Here is a 20,635-nt window from a genome sequence, read left to right as displayed (position 1 = left end):
CGAGACTCCGCCTCAAAAAAAAAAAAAAATTCTAACAGTTGGCCAGGCGCAGTGGCTCATGTCTGTAATCCCAGCACTTTGGGAGGCCGAGGCGGGCAGATCTCAAGACCAGCCTGACCAACATAGTGAAACCCTGTCTCTACTAAAAATACAAAAAAAAAAAAAAAAAAAAAAATTAGCCGGCGCCTGTAATCCTAGCTACTCAGGAGTCTGAGGCAGGAGAATCTCTTGAACCCAGGAGGCAGAGATTGCAGTGAGCCAAGATCCCACCACTGCACACCAGCCCGGGCAACAGTGCAAGACTCCGTCCCAAAAAAAAAAAAAAAAAAAAAAAATCTAACCATTAAAATAATGAGTATTGATGGCATGGAGTCCCCACCTACCGGCCACAGAGAAAAGTACATGTATACAACCAACTTCCTGTCCCACCACCAGGGTCAGAGCACCGGGAGCACAGGCGAACAGACAGTCGACGCTGGCTGAGAGGGAGAAGGGGTGGAGCACTAGCTGGCACTGAACACTCACAGCGAGTACGCATTGAGTTTTAAGGTTTTTTGATGGCCATGAGATGTTTATAGAAAATTGTTACAGGTGTGGCGTAACAATCGACTCGCAGTGCCTTATCTTGTAAGAAGCCTCTCCTGGAATAAAGATGCCAGAGTACTGCGACACCCTGTTTCATGCCTAAATTAACAAGACAAGAGAAGCAGGTCAAGAGAATAGGGAAAGCCCTAGACTAAATGCCAGCAGCTTCAAAAAATTTCGTCTTTTAAAACCCTGGTGAAAAATAACTAGGTGGATCTGGACCTTATGCTCACAACCCTAAAAATGACGTTAATATCAGCATCTGCTATCTTCCAGATGTGACCAAAGAATCGATCGAAACACATGCTTTAGGTCGGCTGGCTGGACAGGACAGAAGCAGTAAGATCCTCCTGAGTCGATGAGTTCCTTACTCACTGCTTCTACTGAGGTTTCAGTGGCATAGCACTATTGCTAGTTCTGGTAACAAACCACTTAGGACATAGAAGACTGGTGAAACTCAACTTTATTAAACTTAAACAGAGAAGCTACTTCTGCACGTTAAACACACATGGAACCAAACAGCTCGATGGAGACACCCTGCACTGCTTATGCTGACACTGCAGGGATGGTGGTGGCGATGCCCGCTGCACTCCACTGCCTGCTGCACACATGACAGGACAGTTATTTCATCTGTGTTTACACCTGCAGGTCCCTTACTCTAGAAACACTCTGTATCTTCTTAGGTACTTCCCTTGAAACAGGATGAGTTCTAGAGGAAATAAAACTGCTGCACTTACAAACCTAGAAATATTCAGGGACCAAGATTAGTTGTTCAGTGACCTAGGAAACCTTAGAATCCTGTAGGTTCCTCAGGAGAGGTGCTTCCAAGTACTTGGGAATCCACAGGCAGAGATGCTTCCCTTTCCGTGGTGGATGTGTATGTCACTCCAGGACAAACTGCGGAGTGATGGAGTGTGGAACACATCTGGTTGTGTACAGTACACTTTATCCCAAAGGAAAATCACAAAGCAACACAACTCTGCAGCAAAAACTAGTCCCAAAGTCGGAAGATAAAACTAGCAAAAACTTTGCACAATATTCAGAGAAAAGCTCTAGGGTGTGGAGAGTACGGGTCTTCCTTTTTCTCCATGCACGAAGCAGAGCACAGTATCATTCCTTAAGCTATAATTAAACAAAAACCCTTTTGTATAAATATTTAAATAGTAATAGACACACTGAACTAGGACAAAAATGACCCACTGGGAAAGAAAGCCTGAGGTATCCCTTTAGTTGCCATGTTTCTTAAACTGGGTTGCTTACACCCATGATCAACACAGTCCATCTTCCTACAGCACTGATTTTATTCAGAGATTTAGGGGAAATGTTTTGTCTTAGAATGAAAAGGGACTGGTAGATATTAATGAATACATGATAGAGTACAAAAGAAAAGACTGTGAGGAAATGATAACTTTACCAAGCAGCTTCAAGGATCAACCACACCCTCGATGGTAAGCTTTCTCTTTTTCTAGGGCAACAGATGGAAAAGTTTCCGACCAACGGGAAGGTTACGATCTGGTACCCGTCCAGCACTGACAAATGGAGATATGAGCTCACTCACTCACAGCTGTGCCCACCTTCATGGGAAGAGTCAGCCCTCTCTACTCCAGTATGATGACACACAAACCCTGGCTGCACTGGGGATTATGGGATCGGCTTCTCTGAAACTCTCTTAATTTTTAAAAATCCTGTAGAAGGATCAGGTAACAGGAAAATGGCTGGTGAATTCTGTAAAAGGAAGTGAGTAGAACTGTTTTGGGTTAGAAAAGAAGCATTTTAGGCAGCCACCATGGGAAGAAGGCGGGTCACCTTCTCACTGAAGATAAGAGACCAAGTGCTGATGGACAGCAACAGGCAGTGTCTGAAAACTACTCCGATACCATCATGGTCTTCGAGGGAAAATCTGATTCCACTGGGGTTTCCATGTCAATAGTGGACTCAAATTTAAGAAGTCTCCAGTCCATTTCCAGAAGTACAAGTGTTTTCTACATGAGTAGAGGAATCAGAAAGAAACCAACTCAACTCCTTCCTTCCCATCCCTCCTTAAGGTAGAGTCCGACCGCTTTTCTTGCCAATCTTTCATTTAAGTGTCTCCTCCTAACTCCTTTACTTCTTTTTCCTCTTTCTTCTCCTTCATAGATCAGATCCTTAACTGGCCTTTCCTTGACTAACATTCATTTTCTTCCCATCTTTCTTTCTTTCTCATCTTTCTATCTTAAAAAATCAACAAAGAAGTCTTTCATTGGCTTTATATAATTAAAGCCAAGCAAGCTAAACAAATGTTGGTCTTTCCTATAGAAACCACATTTAAAATGGTTACATAAGCACCAAGCTTCCTACCCCCATCACACACCTTGTCCTTGAGAACTCGTGTTGCTGTGTTTCAGTTCTGTCCAGTTCTCCCTGGTGACCTTTTCCTCCCTTGATTAGTTCCATGGCACTGAAGGCTAAGGAAAAAAGGGAGCGGGTGGGTCCAGGAGGGGACTGACCTAGGAGACAGGCTGGTATTTTTTTTTACTTTTAGATAAGTAAGAAATGAAAAAGTGTGCAAGACTATTCCCTCAGCAAATGCTCCCTTCAGGTTCGAACTTGGAACTTTCCAGCTTTGGTCATGTATTTTATGCCCTTAAAGGGTTTGTACTTTTCTCCATACATATCCAGACGATTCACCTTGAGTCCTAGAAAGGAGGGAGAGAGGGAAAATAGACACGAGTATTATTCAAAAGGAGCAGGTCGCCTAACTGTTTCTGTTCACTTCAATACACTGAGGTCAGTGGGACCGACACTGCCATGACAGGGAACCACCTATGCAGAGCAGATGGATTCTCCAGTCTTGGGACAGATACTGACAGCAAAAAAAGGCTCCAACAGACAAGCTACCTATGAGAAGACCTGTCCCTGAAGTGGAAAGGGTACAAAGTAATGTGCAGACTGAAATGAGGATAAGGAAAAAATTAGACCACTGCATGATTTTTCTCAAATTATTGGACTGAATAAATGAATAACAAAACAAATGAATAATGAAGTAAATTATAACTAAAGGAATTAACAATGAAAGTAATAAATTAATAAACGAATGCTTCCTAAGTATTCTCATTGGACTAAGCCAAGAATATTTTATACTGTATAGAGCTTTATAGTTTATTGTTTTAAGATGGAAGAGCTTATACTTCAAATGAATTCCAATCACTTAGATTGTATAAGGCCCGTTTGTACAGAAAAACAGAAACTTCATATAAAGCTAAAGTCATCTCCTTTCCACATCACAGAGTTTCTAAGGATTAAAAAAGAAAACACATGAAAAGAGCTTAAAACAGTGCCCGGAACATGGTAAATGCCCCCAAAGTGGTAACTGATGACTATCGTGCTAAGGTCAGCACAGACTATAGTGAACTGACCTGGAAAGGCCCAGTGGTTCCAAAATAGAAATAAGAGCAAACATGAAAGTCTTCTGAAATCAGAAGAAAGGAGTGGGAATTACTTTTCAGTTATAGCTGAGAATGCACATGGATTCTCATACTGAAAACCTTGGGAACCTGAAATGAACAACCCTAACATGATCCAAAAATGGCTGGTGAATACTTCCTTCTACCAATACTGTTTCTTTCTCAGTGTGTCTTAGGCACTTTTATTCAGGTCACTTATGCCAACTTCAAAGGAAGGATTGTAAATTTTCCCCAGAAACATGCCAGAAAAGATGTTACTAAAGATTGTTTATCAGGTAATGAAACTAAACCTTGTAAACAGGAAGCCCAGAAAGGCTTCCTGGTGCCTGCGCCATGTGGCAGAAAGCCGTTTTTGTTCCCTTTGGAGCCTCTTGAGCTCTGGGTCACTTACCAGAAATGGCCAGCTGCTGGATCTTAAACTGCAGGTTAATTGTGGGGTTTTCATCTGGTTTGGAAGCTCCAGCCTGAAGACTCATGGTCCCCTTCAAACTTGGTAGCTTTTGTGGATTTATTTTTCCTACATCCCAAGACAGCATCTTCAAAGAAAATAAAAATGGAGAAGTGGTCTTTCCAAAAAATAGTTACAGTAGAATCCTGCATTTGAGGTGGCTGAGATCTAAACTCAGGGCACCTGTCCACAACATTATAAGCTGCCTCTGGGTATCTTTCCATTGAGAATTCTGTGTGTTACTGTTAAGTTACCTGGTAGGATAAAACAAGGTCCCTTTGATTCATCTCACCTTCCAAACAAGGTCTAGAGTCTACGCAGAGAGCCTGCAGACTGGTTTCTGCTTAACATCAGCAATTCAAGATGTCCTGCTCATCCCTACCTTTGTGACTGGGTCGAATGTGTGTGTCCCCTGTGATGGAGTAAGGCTCATGTTCAGGACCCCCTTGGGCATCTGGCTGGTGACAGTCACTCCCTCGATGGTCTTCCCCATCGTCTGCTTGGGTCCCACTGTTATTTCAAAGCGTCCAAGGGAACTACTGTCCCGGAAACTGATGTTATGTTTGACATACACTGGGATTGCAACCAGACTGGAAATGAGAGACAAAGAGTCATTTCATTCGTGCACTGGGAAAATGGTAGTTCTTCCTTTCACATGATGCTTTTTCTGCCCTGTGGGTAGCTTCTTCTCCCTTAACTATGTCCTTACTTTTTATCTGAAAAAATAAACAGAAAAAAACCCCAGTAATCTAATTTTTTCTTTTTGAAAAGCTACTGTCTAGTAATTAACTTTTCTAATGACTAAATAATATAAACAAAATCAAAAAGTATACTACTATGACAAAGGCATAATGTACAAAAATGTATTGTCATTATGTCTCTGTTTTTAACTTGTAACATGTGACCAATCATCATTTGCACTGGGGAGAATAATATTCATAGCTCATGGACCTTTTATAATTTCTTTTTTTCTTTTTTTTGAGATGGGTCTGGCTCGGTCAGCCTGGTTGGAGTGCAGTGGCACGATCATAGCTCACTGCGGCCTCGACCTACCAGGCTCAAGTGATCCTCCCACCTCTGCCTCCGGAGTAGTTGGGACCACAGGCACACAACATCACACCCCACTAATTTTTATTTTTATTTTTATTTTTTTTTTGGTAGAGACAAGGTTTGGCCATGTTGCCCATGCTCGTCTTGAACTCTTGAGCTCAAGTGATCCTCTTGTCTCTCTAATTTTTTTAGAATGCTCTCATCTGACCTCATCTGGTCCTTACAAAAACCCCATAAGGTAGGGTAGGCTGTCATGATTTGACAGAAGAAAAGGATTCAGAGAAGTCACGGAATAACCCTGAAGTAATAACAGTTCCTAACATTTATTGAGTACTTCCTGTTTGCCAGTCACTATGCTAAATGGTTTCTATCCATTTAACTCCTACCGTGTTTAATCCTCCCAGTAAGTATGAAGTAGATACTGCTACTGTAACTCTGCAGTAGGTACTGATTTTATAGATGAATACTGATGTCCTTATACTTAACTGAGATTAAGTAACTTGCCCAAGGTTCTAAGTACTGAAGATGTGGTTTAAGTCCAGGGAGTCTGATTCCAGAGGCTTTGACCTCAAGCACTCAGATATTTTCCCAAATGATTCATTCCACATCACACGGGAAGGGACTGGTGGCTCTGAGGCCTCCTGACTCTCTTCTGTCTGCATACCTTATACTATACAAAACCGCTTCCAAAAGCCTTTAGATTCCAAATTAAAGAGAATGTTCAAGACCAAAAGTCACTGTGTTTTATGCTTTTTCATAGCATAACTTAATGCTTCTTTCAGATCAGGGACATTGAACACAGTATGCCCAGATTCTGATTTGAGAAAATAATGTTCTTGTTTAGACACATAACAACAAAAATAACAGCAAACTTAATGAGCACTTCTTTGTGTTAAGCACTATTCAGATTCTCTTATTCAATCTTCAGAACAAGGTACTTTTATTATTTTCAATTTACAGATGAGAAAAGAGATACATAGAGGTTAAGCAACTCACCTGAGGTTACCCAATTAGTAACCACAGAAGCTGGAATGTGAACCCAGGTAACTCTAGAGCCTGAGTTCTTAATCACTAGAGATACGGTTTCCACATATATGTACATACACAGATTCCATTCTTAATTATAAGAGCTGCTTACTTCTGTGCACTGACATGGTAAGACAGCAGGCGGAAGTTTCCATCAGGAGGGATGAAGGAGAGGATGCGCTCAGATTCCCAGCGCTTGAAACGAACACAAGGATGGAAGCTGACATCATCCAACAACCTAGGGTTCTACAGTCACCAGGAGAGGAGAAGCAAGAAGTGGGCATTAAACACCCGCAGTGCTTTCAGGAAAGCAATTTAAATGCTGTTTTTAATTAAAACACCACACACACACACACACACACACACACACACACACACACACAGAAATCATGCAGTAACTTCTAGAAAATTCAAGCCTGAGACAAGCTTCGTGGCTGTGCTAATTATTTCTTCTTGTTCTATTCCATTCCCACTATTCTCTTTCCAGCAGCATTTAATTTCTCATCCCAAGAACTTAATCTCTGGCCCAGGATTTTACCATGAAGGAAAGTGTAAGGTCTGGCATGCCAGTCAGTTTGACACAGGCATCAATCACCCCCTGGATCTCAGCAGTAATTGTGGAGCCTGAGACAGAAATAAGACAAAAAGAACACAGATTACTGAATACTTCTCTGTCCTTCTCAACAAACTTATCTCTTCCCTCCTTCTCTTCCTCTCTCCCTCCCCTTCCTCTCTCTCCTTCTTTCCTTCTGCCTAGCCATCCAATTCATTTATACAATCCATCTATCCATCATTCTGAACATTTATCAACTGCACATCAAGTATGAGACACTATGGTGAGGTAACGGTGATAAAAAGATTAATGAGGTAGTTATTAGCCTAAAGGAGTTTTCAGTCTAATATCAGAATTAAACAGAGCATCATTATTTTAGCCAATGGTTCAGAAAATTTCCTATCAGAAACTGTTCTCCCTAAGGTCGCCAATGAGCTCTGCTGCTAAAGTGAGTGGTCACTCCCGGTCTCTATTCTACAGGTCCTCTATGTGGCATGTGTCATTGTCAATCACTTCTGCCTTCTCAAACGTCCCTCCCTCCTAACCTCTCCTGGTGTCCTCCTATTTTCCCAGCTCCTCTTCCTCAGTGTCCTCGGCAGGTTCTTTTTCTTTGCACATCCCTTAAATGCTTTTTCAGTTCTGAACTTCTATTTTCTTTCATTTTACACACTCTCCTGGGTTATTTTACCTACTTCCCAAGGCTTCAATGTTCATTTACGGCCTATTATTACCCATTCTTTTTTCAAGTTCAGCCCCACTCCTGCCTAATGGACATCTCCACTTGGATGACACTGAGGCACATGTCAGAAATGAGTCCATTCTCTCATGCCCTGAACCCGGTGCTCCCATTTCCACATCTGTGTGATGGCACCATCTATCCTGCTGCCTAAGACAGAAACACAGATGCATCCCTGACGACGTCCACTTCCTCCGCCCACATCCAGCCAATGATCAGCTCCTTTCTTTTCGAGGACTCACCTCTCTCCGGTCTGTGCATTCCTCTCTGGCCTCATTGCACTATGGACGTCTATGTTTTGGGCCTGGATTTCAGCCTCCTAGCTGCTCCCTGCCTTCAGGCCCACCCCACTTCAGGCCATTCTTCGTACAGCAGCCAGACTCATCGCTCTAAACTACAAGTCTCATCAAGTCATTCCCAACTTAAAACTCTTCAATCACTCATATCTGCCCTCCTTAAACTGGCAGGCAAGGTTCTTCATGATCTGGCCATATATATTTTACTTTTTCGTTGAGGTAAACAGTAAAATGTAAAAATCTTAAAGTGTACAGCTCAATGAATTTTTAAATATATATACATTTATGCAAATACTAGCTACAGCAAGATACGGAACATTTTCAGCATCCAAGTGCTCCCTGGTACCCATCCCAGGTAATCCACATCCCCAAAATTCTGACTTCTATTACCTTAAACTAAATTGCATCTGTTTTCAAACTTCATATACATGTAATCCCACTGTCTATAATCTTATGCATCTGATTTTTTGCTCAATATTGTGATGTTTGTGCATACTTTGCTCCCAAATCCACACATCTTAATAACTTCATTTCAATCCACCGATGAAGCATAAACACCCCCATCTCTCTGTTGCACTTTGCTCAGGGGTGGGTACCTCTCATATGCTCCACCTTTTTACCTTCCTCTCTCCCTCACTAGACTTAACTAAGCTTTCTGCAGCCACAGACTATGTCTTATTCATCATCGAGTGCCCACTATCTAGCACTGTGCTATGATGCAAGTTTTCAATAAACATCTGTTGAATTTAATAAGTTCACTAATGTGAAAAGGACTTTTTACAATTTTTTTTCTTTTTGATTAAAGACAGGGTCTCACTATGTTGCCCAGGCTAGAGTGCAGCTATTATTCACAGGCATAATCATAGCTCACTGCAGTCTCCAACTACTGGGATTAAGTGATCCTCTCACCTCAGCCTCCCAATAGTTGGGACTATAGGCTCATACCATCATGACTGGCTTCTACAAATTCTGAAGCTCCAGGACTTTAGTCATATTTACCTAATTCAGAACACATAAAAAAGGCGGCTCCCTGAATTTTGAGATTACAACTTTAGTTCTGCCATCAGAACTGGGAGCCAAATACTTTCGAGAAGAAAATTTAGTCAATAAGAAATTAATTTGTTACTTCTTTTTTTTTTTTTTTTTTTTTTTTTGTGAGACAGGGTTTTGCTGTTGCCCAGGCTGGAGTGCAGTGTCATGATCAGGGCTTACTGCAACCTCAACTTCCCAGGCTCAAGCAATCCTCCTACCTCAGCCCCTCATGAAGTTAGGAATACAGGCATGCACCACTACGCTCAGGTAATTTTTTTCACTTTTTGTGGAAATGGGGTCTCACTATGTTGCTCAGGGTCTCACTATGTTGCTCAGGCTGGTCTTAAACTCCTGGGCTCAAGCAATCCTCCCGCCTCGGCTTCCCAAAGTGCTGGGATTACAGGTGAGTCACTGCATCTGGCCTGTTACTTCTCTTTTTTATTCAAGAGGATAAGACCAATAAAGCAAGTAAAAGTATGAAATAAACCCTGGTCTGCATCATAATATTAACGTCCATTCCCAGTACCCAGCACAGTGCCTGGCACAAAGTAGGCACTAAATTAAAGTGGATGACCTTGAATGGGGCTTAATTCTGAAACTACAAGCATTATATGAAAGAGGCCCCTTTCTATTTTCATATTTCTGAGAACATATTAAAAGCACCTACCTGATTTATCAATAATGGCATCAATCTCTTCAATCACATCAAAATAGGCCTCATTGTTGGTGTATTTCACCCCAGTCCGTCGCCAAGGCACCACTGACAGCTGCCCAGTGGGAAGCTGGTCACCCACATTCGTGCTTCCTGAGGCAATTAATATTACTGTATTTTAACACCATTTTGACTCTAGAAACCACAGAACACCTCCCTAGAAGTTTCTATGCTCCCACTATTCATGCACTCAATTGAAGAATTTTTCAAACAGAAGATGAGGTTTTTCCCAACTTCTATATGGGGTAACCTAGTCTATTTTTAAAACCCCTTGTTGCCATCTGGTCTGCCTCTTCAAACAGAACAAAGGTTTAAGAAAAAGTTACCTGAGAAACAGATATCATATTTTGGTTTTGAAAGTAACCTGAACTTAGTATCTCAGATTCCACAATAGCTTGCAGCTTAAATAATGTATTGGCTTTCAGTAGAGTTCGTAATCTACATATCGATATAAAAATTTCATGGGTAAAAACAGTATTTGAGCCTGAGGTAGGTTCTTAGGTACATTTATGGTAGGTATTAAAATGTACATATCAATACGATCTGTCTCATTCCTAAGTTCCAACACTGAAACTTAGGAAAAGAATACAAAGTTGATCTCTCCCTGTCTTTAAGAATTGTAGATCAATTCCTTCACTTGTTTTCTCCTTTACAGGCATAAATTTTTTTTTAATTTAAAAGGTTTTATACTGACATAATAAAATACATTAATTTAAATTCTATTTCCCTCTTCCATTACCTGGATCCTTTTATTTTCTGTCTTTAAAAAATTTTTTTTTTTAGATAAGAGTCTCGTCGCTCTATCGCCCAGGCTGGAGTGTAGTGGTGCAGTCTTGGCTTACTGTAACCTCTGCCTTCCGGGTTCAAACAATTCTCCTGCCTCAGCCTCCCGAGTAGCTAGGACTACAAGGTGCGCGCCACCACACCCAGCTAATTTTTGTATTTTTAGTAGAGACAGGGTTTCACTATGTTGGCCAGGCTGGTCTTGAACTCCTGACCTAATGATCCACCCGACTCGGCCTCCCAAAGTGCTGGGATGACAGGTGTGAGCCACTGTGCCCAGCTAAAAGATTTTTTTAAGAGATAGTGTCTTCCTATGTTGCCCATGCTGGAGTTCAGTGGCTATTCACGAGCACAATCATAACTCACTACAGCCTCGACCTCCTGGGCTCAAGTGAGCCTCCCACCTTAGCCTCCAGAGTAGCTGCGACCACAGGCATGCACCACCATGCTTGGCTAATTTTTGTATTTTTTGTAAAGACAAGGTTTCATCAAGTTGCCCAGGCTGGTTTCGAACTCCTGTGCTTGAGTGATCCTCCCGCCTCAGCCTCCTAAAGTACTGGATACAGGCGTGAGCCAATATGTCAGGCCCATTTCAACTTTTCAAAAGTGGTTCTTGGATACCCTTTTCTAGATTAAAGTGAGATACAGGCTTAACTCACTTCATAATATTCGTAAATGATTCAGGCACTAACAAAGCTTTTAAGGCTTAAAATGAACTCAGCATATTGAAGAAACCACCAAATTTGTTTCCTTAAAAAGAGGAACTATGTATTAAAATGTATCATCAAGATACAATAATCAAAGCAGTCTAGGGAAAAGGCAGGAAAGCCTAAAAACAGACCAAGAATCCATAATGACAGGACAAGATAAATGTCATTCTAAAACAGGGGAAAAGGATAAATTACACAATGGTGCTAGGAAAACTCTTTTGAAGAAATAAACATTATTGCACACCAAGATAATTTTCAAATGGATTAAATAATTAAATCCAAAAATAAAATCACAAACTAGACTTCTAAAAAAGATCTTCCCTTCTCTGAGATCAAAAAGACATTCTCCTGTTTTTGTCTAATAATTATAAAGTTTGTGTTTAACTCCTTAACCTAGCTAGACTTTATTTTGTGTATAGTGTGAAGTGGAGGGACTTAATTTTTTCCATATTGAAACTGACTGTCCTAATACAATATAGTTAACAATCAGCCCCTGGTCCACTGATTTGATAAATGACCACATCTATCTACACCAAATTCCTATAAAAGCAAGGGTCTGTTTCTGGACTATTTTATCCCAATGACCTACCTGTCTGTTACAGACAAATATCAAATTTTAAAAACTACCCAAACTTCATACAGATTGAGTAATCTTTACCTGAAATGTTCGGGACCAGAAGTTTTTCAAATTTTGGATTTTTTTAAATTTTGGAATATTTGGATTATACCAGTTGAGCATCCCAAATTCAAAAATCTGAAATCCTCCAATGAGCATTTCCTTTGAGTGTCATGTTAGTGTCCAAAAAGTTTTGGATTGTAGAGCATTCTGGATTTTGGATTTGGGATGTTAAACCTGTAATATATCTGATATCTGGTAGGACACATTTTATCTTTCCTCTTTTTAAAAATATCATTTTCAAAACTCTCTTGGGTCTTATAGGATGTCTACTGTATGAATATTTGTCTTGTGTACTATACAAACTTAACTTGTCGTGATATTTGACAGGGCAAATACTCCCAACAACCCCTTTGTAATTCTTTTCCAAAACTGTCCTGGCTATTCTTGCAATATTTATACTTTTAAAATGTATTTTTCAATCAGTTTATAAAATTCCATGAAAATGCTTGCTTATGCATTAAACAAGACCCAAAATGTAAAACCTTAATGAAACAGAATGATTAATTTGATTAAATCAAAACATTTAAAATGTGGCTAAACACCATCAGAACAAAGCTAAATCACAAGTGACAGACTGTAGGAAAATATCTGCAATGCAGTAATCAAAAGACATAAAGATCTCCCATAAAAGAGATTTTAAATCCACATGAAAAAAGAAATACATTTCAACAACAAAAAAATGAACAAAGGACATGAAAAGGTAATTCACAATAGAGGAAAAACAGTCAATAAATACTTGAAAAGATTTTAGTCTCCTTAATAACAAAAAACGACTGTGTAAATACAAGATATCAAGAAACTATCAAATTGCCAATGTTTCTAAAAAATTATTAATGACAATAATAGGGTTCACTACAGTGCTTTGAAATTGTTACTGAAAGTATAAATTGGCCTAACTTTTCTGGAGGGCAACACATTACAGTACTTAAAATATATACACCCCTTGACACAGCATTGCTACCTCTACTACTTTAAAGAAATCATCCCAGATGTGCACCAAGGTTCAAGTATAAGAATGGTAATCCTTGTTATTTAAAAGAACAAAAAATCAGTAACATCATAAATACGGATTCAGTACATAACTTTGGGTCCACTCCACATGGAAGAAAACTATAAATTATTAAAAATGAAGGCCAGGCGTAGTGGCTCCCACCTGTAATCCCAGAACTTTGGGAGGCCGAGGTGGGTGGATCACTTGAAGTCAGGCATTAGAGACCAGCATAGTCAACATGATGAAACTCCATCTCTACTAAAAAATACAAAAATTAGCTGGGCATGGTGGCGTGTGCCTGTAATCCCAGCTACTCGGGAGGCTGAGGCAGGAGAATCACTTGAGCCCGGGAGGCGGAGGTTGCAGTGAGTTGAGATCGCACCACTGCACTCCAGCCTGGGCAACAGAGCAAGACGCCATCTCAAAAAAAAAAAAAAAAAAAAAAAAAAAAAAAAAAAAGAACCATGTAGAAGACATCATCATGGGATAATGTTCATAAAATATCACGTTAAAAGTGTGGTGGGATTAAGAGTAATTTTTGCATTCTTTGTGCTTTTCTGTATTTCTGAAGTTTCTACAATAATCATGTGTTTCTTCTGTAATCAGAAAAAAAATATTTTTAAAGAACACTTCATTTTGTCATTAAAATCAGGGTATTTTCCACAAAGCAAAAATATTATTTCAGGTTGTACTCAGTCTACAAGAGCGGCCAGGTGCGGTGGCTCACGCCTGTAATCCCAGCACTTTGGGAGGCCGAGGCAGGTGGATCCCCTGAGGCCAGGAGTTCAAGACCAGCCTGGCCAACATAGTGAAACACCATCTCTACTAAAAATACATAAATTAGCTGGGTGTGGTGGTGCATGCCTGTAATCCCAGCTACTCAGGAGGCTGAGGCAGGAGAATCACTTCAACCCAGGAGGCGGAGGTTGCAGTGAGCCAAGATCACGCCACTGCACTCCAGCCTGGGTGACAGAGGGAGACTCTGTCTCAAAAAAAAAAAAAAACTACAAAGAGCAAAATTAAAGCACCGGGACACCTGAGATCCCCAAAGACAAACACTCAAAACAATGTGCGACACTGGACTAAGCCACTCAGGCTGCAGGATGGCCACTCTCTATCAGTTTCCCCCTCCGCCATACCTGTGATGGTGTTGACAACCGTTCGAAGGATAGTGGGAGGCTTTATGAGTTCTTTAAGAATGTTCGACTCTGTAGCCAATGGAAAACCATTGTCAAGCATCTCTTCCAATACCTCATAAACCACAACTACATTGTCTTTGATCACTGGCTCTGAACAGACTCCAAAATAATCCTGATGGAGACAGAATATATGCATTGATCACTCAGATACTGTAAAATAAATAAATAAATAAAAGAATGTGCCTACAGAGAATAAGGATCTGTCCTGTCCATGTGTTTCTCAGCTACTCTTCTACAATGAGGGAATGCAGCATAACCATAGTTCTCTTAGGCAGTCTGTTTGGTAGAAAGCACTAGACTGGCTTATGGTACTACCGTCATTACTAGCTGCTTCTACAAACAAGAGGAACTTAAATCTTTTGGGTTAATTTCCTCAACTTGATAAAATACACAGAATACAAAATTGAATCTTGATTATATGTGCTTATCAACAAGAATTTGAAAGAATTATACAAAATAATACTTGATATAACAAAGAACAGTACATGAAAATCTTTACCTCTACTGCTGTGCTATTTCTTAACATTCATGCAGTGAATAAGAGTTGAGAGGGGGAAAAAAATGAAATGAGGGGGACAAGCTAGCACATCTGAAAATTCCTTTGGACTATCTTTAAGATGCTAACATTCCAAGAACTCTTTGTCCTTGTATTTAAAAGACTATCGTTAGGTGCTAAATTATCTGGATTGTGGGAAAGCACTGGATTTCAAACCAGAAGACCTGGATTATAATTTTGTCATTTGTAGATTAATTCATGTTAATTAATTTTGATCTTGATTCTTTAATGGTATAATCAGGATAACACCACTGGAGGTACAGGGCTGTAAGAACTAGGCATGACTAATTAAGCACTAACGCTCATGAATGTACTTTGTAAACTATAAAGCACTACAAAATGGAATGCGTGATCATTATTTAGCAAGAAATGTTTGTGGCTATTCAATGTTCCCTTCCAGCAATGTCAGTATTTCTTTTCCAGGACCTCTGAGAGGGTCACGCAACCCTCTTGAACTCATAGAATGAAGGAAAATTTACTGCTTTTGAGAACGTCCATTCTATTCATGAACAGCTCTGATCATTCCAAAGTTCTTTCTTTTGCTAAACTGAAATTTGCCTCCTAGCTCTGTTTTACAGAGCAAGTGTACATAACAGCCCTGCAATTATTTGAAAACTATGAGTTTCACTTCAGTTTTTTTCTTCTCAGGGCCACACTTCCAAGATACTTCCGCTGTTCATGATAAGATATGGTTTCCAGGTTGTTTCACCATCTTTCCATTTCTTTGACATCCAAAACTGAACAGACTCTACCAAAGTCTAAATTACATTAGATAACGTCAATTATCCACAAGATTCCAACACCCGGGTCACCTAAGAGTCAGGAACGTATTCCTAAAACAAAAAGATTTCCTCTTTTTAAGAGGAAAATTCTCATTTTGAATGAGAATTTAAAAGAAGAAAAAGTCACACATTTCCTTCCCAAAAGTGATTTATTTTTAAAAAATAAAACACTTCACTAGGTTTTATAAACCAGGCGTCATGTGAACTAAGCAGCTGGAAAGGAGCCTCGCAATACGGCCAAGTGCTGCAGCCGGCCTGTGAGCCTGCAATTCTATTGCGGGGCCGCTCCTGTCACATTCTGGTCCTGGAAAAATCATGCTGCCGGAGAGGATGCACATCGGAGACCTGAGAATCAGGATATCCACTGACTTTTAACAACTGCTTCAAGAATAACAAGCTCTGAAGTCTCAGACTTCCAAATTAGCAACTTTACTCTGCTTTCCCAAATTCCTCCATGGTTTCAACTAGATCAAACAACTCTTCTCACTTCCTGTCTTGTAATAAGTTACATTAGTATGGCCATATAGCGGCTGTCAGTTTCACCAGTGGGACTGTTAATCTCAGAATGGGTAAAGTATCACACGTGGAAATCATAACAAGGCCCAGTTAAAGTTGTTTAGGATCACAACTCCTGGGTTCCTCTAGTTCTTCCACATACTGGGGCTTATCATACTTAACGTTTTCACTGTGCAAAGGGGCTGGTATGTTGCATGAGAATTGAAATTCCAGAATAGTAGTACTATCAGAGTATTGCAGGGAAAAACATAAAACATATTTTAATTCTCTTGGGAAGGGAAGTTGTTCTAGACGTGGTGCAGATATGAGTACAAGAGAAGGAACTCTTTGACTTGCTTTTTAACTTTTATCATAGTGTGTGGGTCCTCATTCTCTTCTCCAATTCCACAATTCCAGTGTTCATATGACTCATTCCAGACCTCATATGACACAGAAGTTAAACCAAAGGGGCTTTGCTTCTCATTTGAGTTATGCAAATAACCACAATAGTTAAAAGTTGATTGGTTCTTTTGGGAGAAGGTTCCTCTGTGTGAATCCAGGGCTGGTACAGTTTGAACTCCTGTGCTGCAAGTGGTGTCGTGTCCTGTTATCACTGACCTCCCTTAGACATCACCCCCTAAGTTCTTAAAATCTATTCCTGAAGAAAAAGCTTAACATGAAAACTGCCTCATAAAATGGCTCACTTAAATTCTTATAGGCACATGAGATTTCCCAATCTCATCTTTGCAAGCAGAGCTCATCAGTAGCACTCTCTCACTATAAAGAACCACCCCAAACCTGAGAACTAGTACAGGTTCGTGAGTTACCCCTGACTGGGAGAGTTAAATTAAGCAATCCTTAGCTTTTTCTACTTTTTCTTCTCTAAAACTTTATACAATCACTTTCTGATGCAACTCAAAGCAATGCAGATAACAATGGTTAGGATCAAGACCACCAGGCAAAAACAATCTAAACTCTAATTTGTGAGCAAAAAGTAGAATCAGAACTAGAAAGGCTATATATAGTCATCGCAAATAGGATGGCTTTCCCACGCAAGAGGATCCTTGCGCAAAAGTATTCCATTTGTCATTTTGTATGCAGCCAATTCAATAAATAGAAACCAGAATCTTATCAGATGGGAGAGGAAGTGAGTAATACCAGAGTTTTGATTTTTTTTTTAAGTTTCTTAATGCAGGCTTTATACAATGGGAACAGGACTATAAAGGCACTTCACGGTTTACATATACGAACTTTCCCACATTCACGAACCTGAAATGTGTCCACCACTCGGTGAAGAAACTCAATGACAAACAGAGGGGGGACCTCCGTCTGGATCACGGCCACAAAAAAGATCTTGTGGCGGTAAACACTTAAGAGATAGTGGTGAGGGGTAGGGATAACTGGAGGCACATTTTCTGCCTCAGTAGCTCTCTCTTGCGCCTCAAAAAAGTAATCACAAACAGAACGGCTGACCACACTTTTCCAATGTTTCTCCAGGAAAATGTCTCCAGAGGAGTTGATCAAGAAAAGACTATGGATCATGGTGGCGATTGTCAGTGACAGAAGAAAGCCTTTTTCAGTCTGAAAGCCTCAGGACTCTGTAAATTTTCAACTCTAAAAACAAAAGCAGCGATATTCAGTTCCATTCAACCAAAACGCCCTCCCCATCTTTTCCCAACAGTCCAAGATTTATTCATCTTTCAAGACCAGGCCCAATCTTCCCCTCCTGCATGAGCCTGAAGATAGCCCTCCCTTGAATTCGAAAGGATAATGATCAGTCATCTGACTGTCAATCATATACTCCCAGTTATCTTTACTATCGCCCAAATTGCATCCATTTAAAATACTACTTATCTGTGGGTGTCTGTTTTCTCAACCGAACTGCAAACTCCTTGAAGAAAACAGCCGTGCCTCATGTTTTGCGTTGCCTGACTGCAACACAGTGTTCTTTGAAGAGGGCTTCGAAGAACACTGAATTTGATGTCATGTTTTGGCAACAGCTCACACATACACAAGAAATGTGCAGCTTAATACGATAGCCACTATGGGACCAGCGAGCACTTGAAAGGTGGCTGGTGCGAACTGAGATGTGCTGTAAGTGTAAGACACACTACAAATTTGGAAGGCTTTGTATGAGAAAAAAAATTTCAAATATCTTACCAATAATTTAATATTGATTATAATTTGTAATAACATTTTGGATATCCTGGGTTAAATCAAATATATTAAATTAATTTAACCTGTTTTATTATTTTAAAGTGGTTACCAGAACATGTACAATTATATATATGGTTTGCTTTCTATTTCTGCCCGCCAGAATTGGTGGGAGGAATGGAAAGCTGCCCTTGGGGGTCTTTATTCATCCAATCAGAGCTATTCTCTGAGCACTCCTTAGGCACTTGTTAAAGCAGTAAGACATTTAAAAAGACATTTAAAAGGCACTTAGGAAGGCCTCCGCGGGCAGACCGCTGGAGCTCACGAGTTCGAGACCAGTCTGGGCAATAGAGCGAGACCCCCCCCCCAACTCCAAAAAAAAAAAAAATTCCCCTGGGGGACAGATATCCCAAGGCCCTCAGACGGTTGCATCTCTCCGGTGCCAGTCGCCAGGATGTGGCCATTCCGCGAACCGGCGCGGGTGGTCAAAACGCAGAGGCCTGCGGTGCCCAGCGCTGCCCGGACGAGACAGCAGGAGGGAGGGACAGCCGGGCAGCCGGGGGTGCGAGAGAGAGGCGGCGGCCTAGGCGGGCGGTCCCTGCGCTGGCCCCGGCCCAGAGCCGGCGGCGACAGAGGCCGCGGGGCGCAGGCGGGCAGAGGCCTGGCTGAAGGGGCACGCGCGTTCCGGGGTGAAGAGCGCAGGGGCGCTGGGCCGCGCCAGCGAGCGCACGTGCGCTGCCATGGCAACAGTGTCCCCTCCGCCCGCAGCCGCGGCGCCCGGGCGGACCCCCTCCCCGAGCCCTAAACCCGGCCCCTCACCTCTCCCCGCCGCATCCCGCAGCCCTGAGAGGCCGCCCGGCTGCATCCTGAGACGCCGCTCCGACCCTCGCGCGCCCCCGCTTCTGCCCCCGCCCCAAGCTCGGGGTCGTCCCTACTCCTCACCCGGCCTCGCTGCTCGCAGCGCCCACTGCTGCTAGGCGCGGACAGGCCCCGCCCCGCCCACCGCGCGCGCTGTGGCAGCCACTCGCCCGCTGATTGGCCGGCCCTCTGGCCTCGCTAGCGCTCCGCCCACGATCTGCGCCTGAAGGCCGCTGATTGGGCGTCTGGGAGCCGCTCCTCCCCTCTGATTGATCGCTGTTGGCGGCTTCCCTGTTGTCGGGCTCGAGTCCCCCGATTGGCCCTGTTGAGGCCACCGTCATCTCCGATTGGTGCAGCTCCGAGGCCCCGAGCCCTGATTGGAGGTCGAAGACAGCGGGCCGTTCGGCCCCACTCATCCAGTCACAAAGGGCTGGGGCGGCCGCCGCGCTCGCGTGTTTGCGGAGTGCGCCTGGAGGGGGCGCTGGAGTATGTGTGTGCCGGGGCGGGGTGGCTTCCGGGCACGAGTTGCGGGTGATAAATCCTGAGGGCGGCGGCTACCCTCCATTCCATCGGTGCCTTTGGGAAGAGCCACCTTCTCTATTGTACCGGGCCCTGGGTCAGGTCGGCGCGGCTGGCGGTGGAGCCTCGGACGCCGAGCCCTGGACCCCGACTCTGGAGGCCCCCAGCCCCACTGGGCCGCGGCAGGGCGCCCACCCTCCAGAATCTCAGTTCCCAGCCGGGGAGTGAGGGGCTGGGCGGGTCTCTCCACCGCTTTGGAGACCTCAGGACTTGGATACGCTTTTGAGTGGTCCCAGTCGTCATGATCCACGAAGGCGTGAAGTGGAAGTCAGGACCAGGGGTCGCCCCAGTGACGCAGGAAGTCAGGCGCAGATGCGGTGAGGCGTCGCCAGCCTTGGACCCAGCAGTGGGCGCTGGTGACAGTGGCCACCTCGCCGATGAGGGGTTCTCCCTCCCTGGCATTAGTTTTCACTTTGGTGAAATGGAGCGTAGGTGGCAGCTCCTCCACACACAGCCCTTTGCTGAGGTGGTGCGGGGGGTTCTCTCCACGCTTGCTAAGGGCAGGTAGTTGGCTGACTTTGAACTAAGGAGAAAAGCCAGAAACAATGGCAGAATGGGTGGGCTTAGGGACGCTGGTGCCAGAGGACTTGGCTTGAACTGACTCCAACACTTACAACCTGGGTGACCGTCAGAAGGAACTTTAACTCCTCTAACTTCTCACTTCTCAAACTTCCTCACTTCTCAAATAAGGACGTGAATAGTACCTCCCTCCTAGAGTTGTGAGGATTGAGTTAGAAAATGCTAGCAATTGTTACGCCCTAAGGAACAGCACAAGATACAATAACACGTGATAATGTGTGTCGAAGGTGCAGAAATGCAGTCGCTGCCGTGAGAATTTCTCATTCATTCACTGAATTAACATTTGCCGAAAACCCCCACGTATCGACCTGTTCGGATGCTGGAGATGTTGCAATGTCTGCTGTCACAGGCATTGTCCCTGTGGTTACAGGGCCCAGCAGGAAAGACAA

The 20,635-nt window shown here is 42.6% G+C and overlaps 1 protein-coding gene across 4 annotated transcripts; it reads right to left on the bottom strand.

Moving 5' to 3' along the window:
- Positions 1-1,030: 1,030 nt before the first annotated feature.
- Positions 1,031-19,354, bottom strand: AP3M2 (adaptor related protein complex 3 subunit mu 2). 4 transcript variants are annotated; one of them, XM_024251315.3, is made up of 9 exons: positions 19,173-19,354; positions 17,346-17,690; positions 14,184-14,355; positions 9,837-9,974; positions 7,091-7,176; positions 6,665-6,798; positions 4,859-5,066; positions 4,420-4,564; positions 1,031-3,260 (listed from the first exon to the last, which is right to left on the bottom strand). In XM_024251315.3, the coding sequence occupies exons 2-9, from the start codon at positions 17,616-17,618 to the stop codon at positions 3,160-3,162; spliced, it is 1,257 nt and encodes a 418-aa protein (XP_024107083.2). In that variant the 5' UTR covers positions 17,619-17,690; positions 19,173-19,354; the 3' UTR covers positions 1,031-3,159. The 4 variants fall into 4 exon arrangements, with proteins under 4 accessions (XP_024107083.2, XP_024107085.2, XP_063582485.1 ...); XM_024251317.3 differs by lacking the exon at positions 17,346-17,690 and having other exon boundaries at positions 19,173-19,289; XM_063726415.1 differs by lacking the exon at positions 9,837-9,974 and having other exon boundaries at positions 19,173-19,278.
- Positions 19,355-20,635: the final 1,281 nt, after the last annotated feature.

This window comes from Pongo abelii, chromosome 7 (genome assembly GCF_028885655.2).
Source record: "Pongo abelii isolate AG06213 chromosome 7, NHGRI_mPonAbe1-v2.0_pri, whole genome shotgun sequence".
NCBI lineage: Eukaryota > Metazoa > Chordata > Mammalia > Primates > Hominidae > Pongo > Pongo abelii.
Note: the sequence above shows the minus strand (reverse complement) of the source record. Positions and strands in the feature narration are given on the sequence as shown.

Bases quoted from the DNA above. Each gene is read 5' to 3' on its own strand.
- AP3M2 (XM_024251315.3), bottom strand. From the start codon at position 17,618: ATGATCCATAGTCTTTTCTTGATCAACTCCTCTGGAGACATTTTCCTG. The intron at 6,799-7,090 runs GTAAAATCCTGG...TGGTGACTGTAG, and splicing joins ACCTTACACTTTCCTTCATG to AACCCTAGGTTGTTGGATGA. The intron at 3,261-4,419 runs GTAAGTGACCCA...CCTCCTTTCTAG, and splicing joins CCAGCAGCTGGCCATTTCTG to GACTCAAGGTGAATCGTCTG.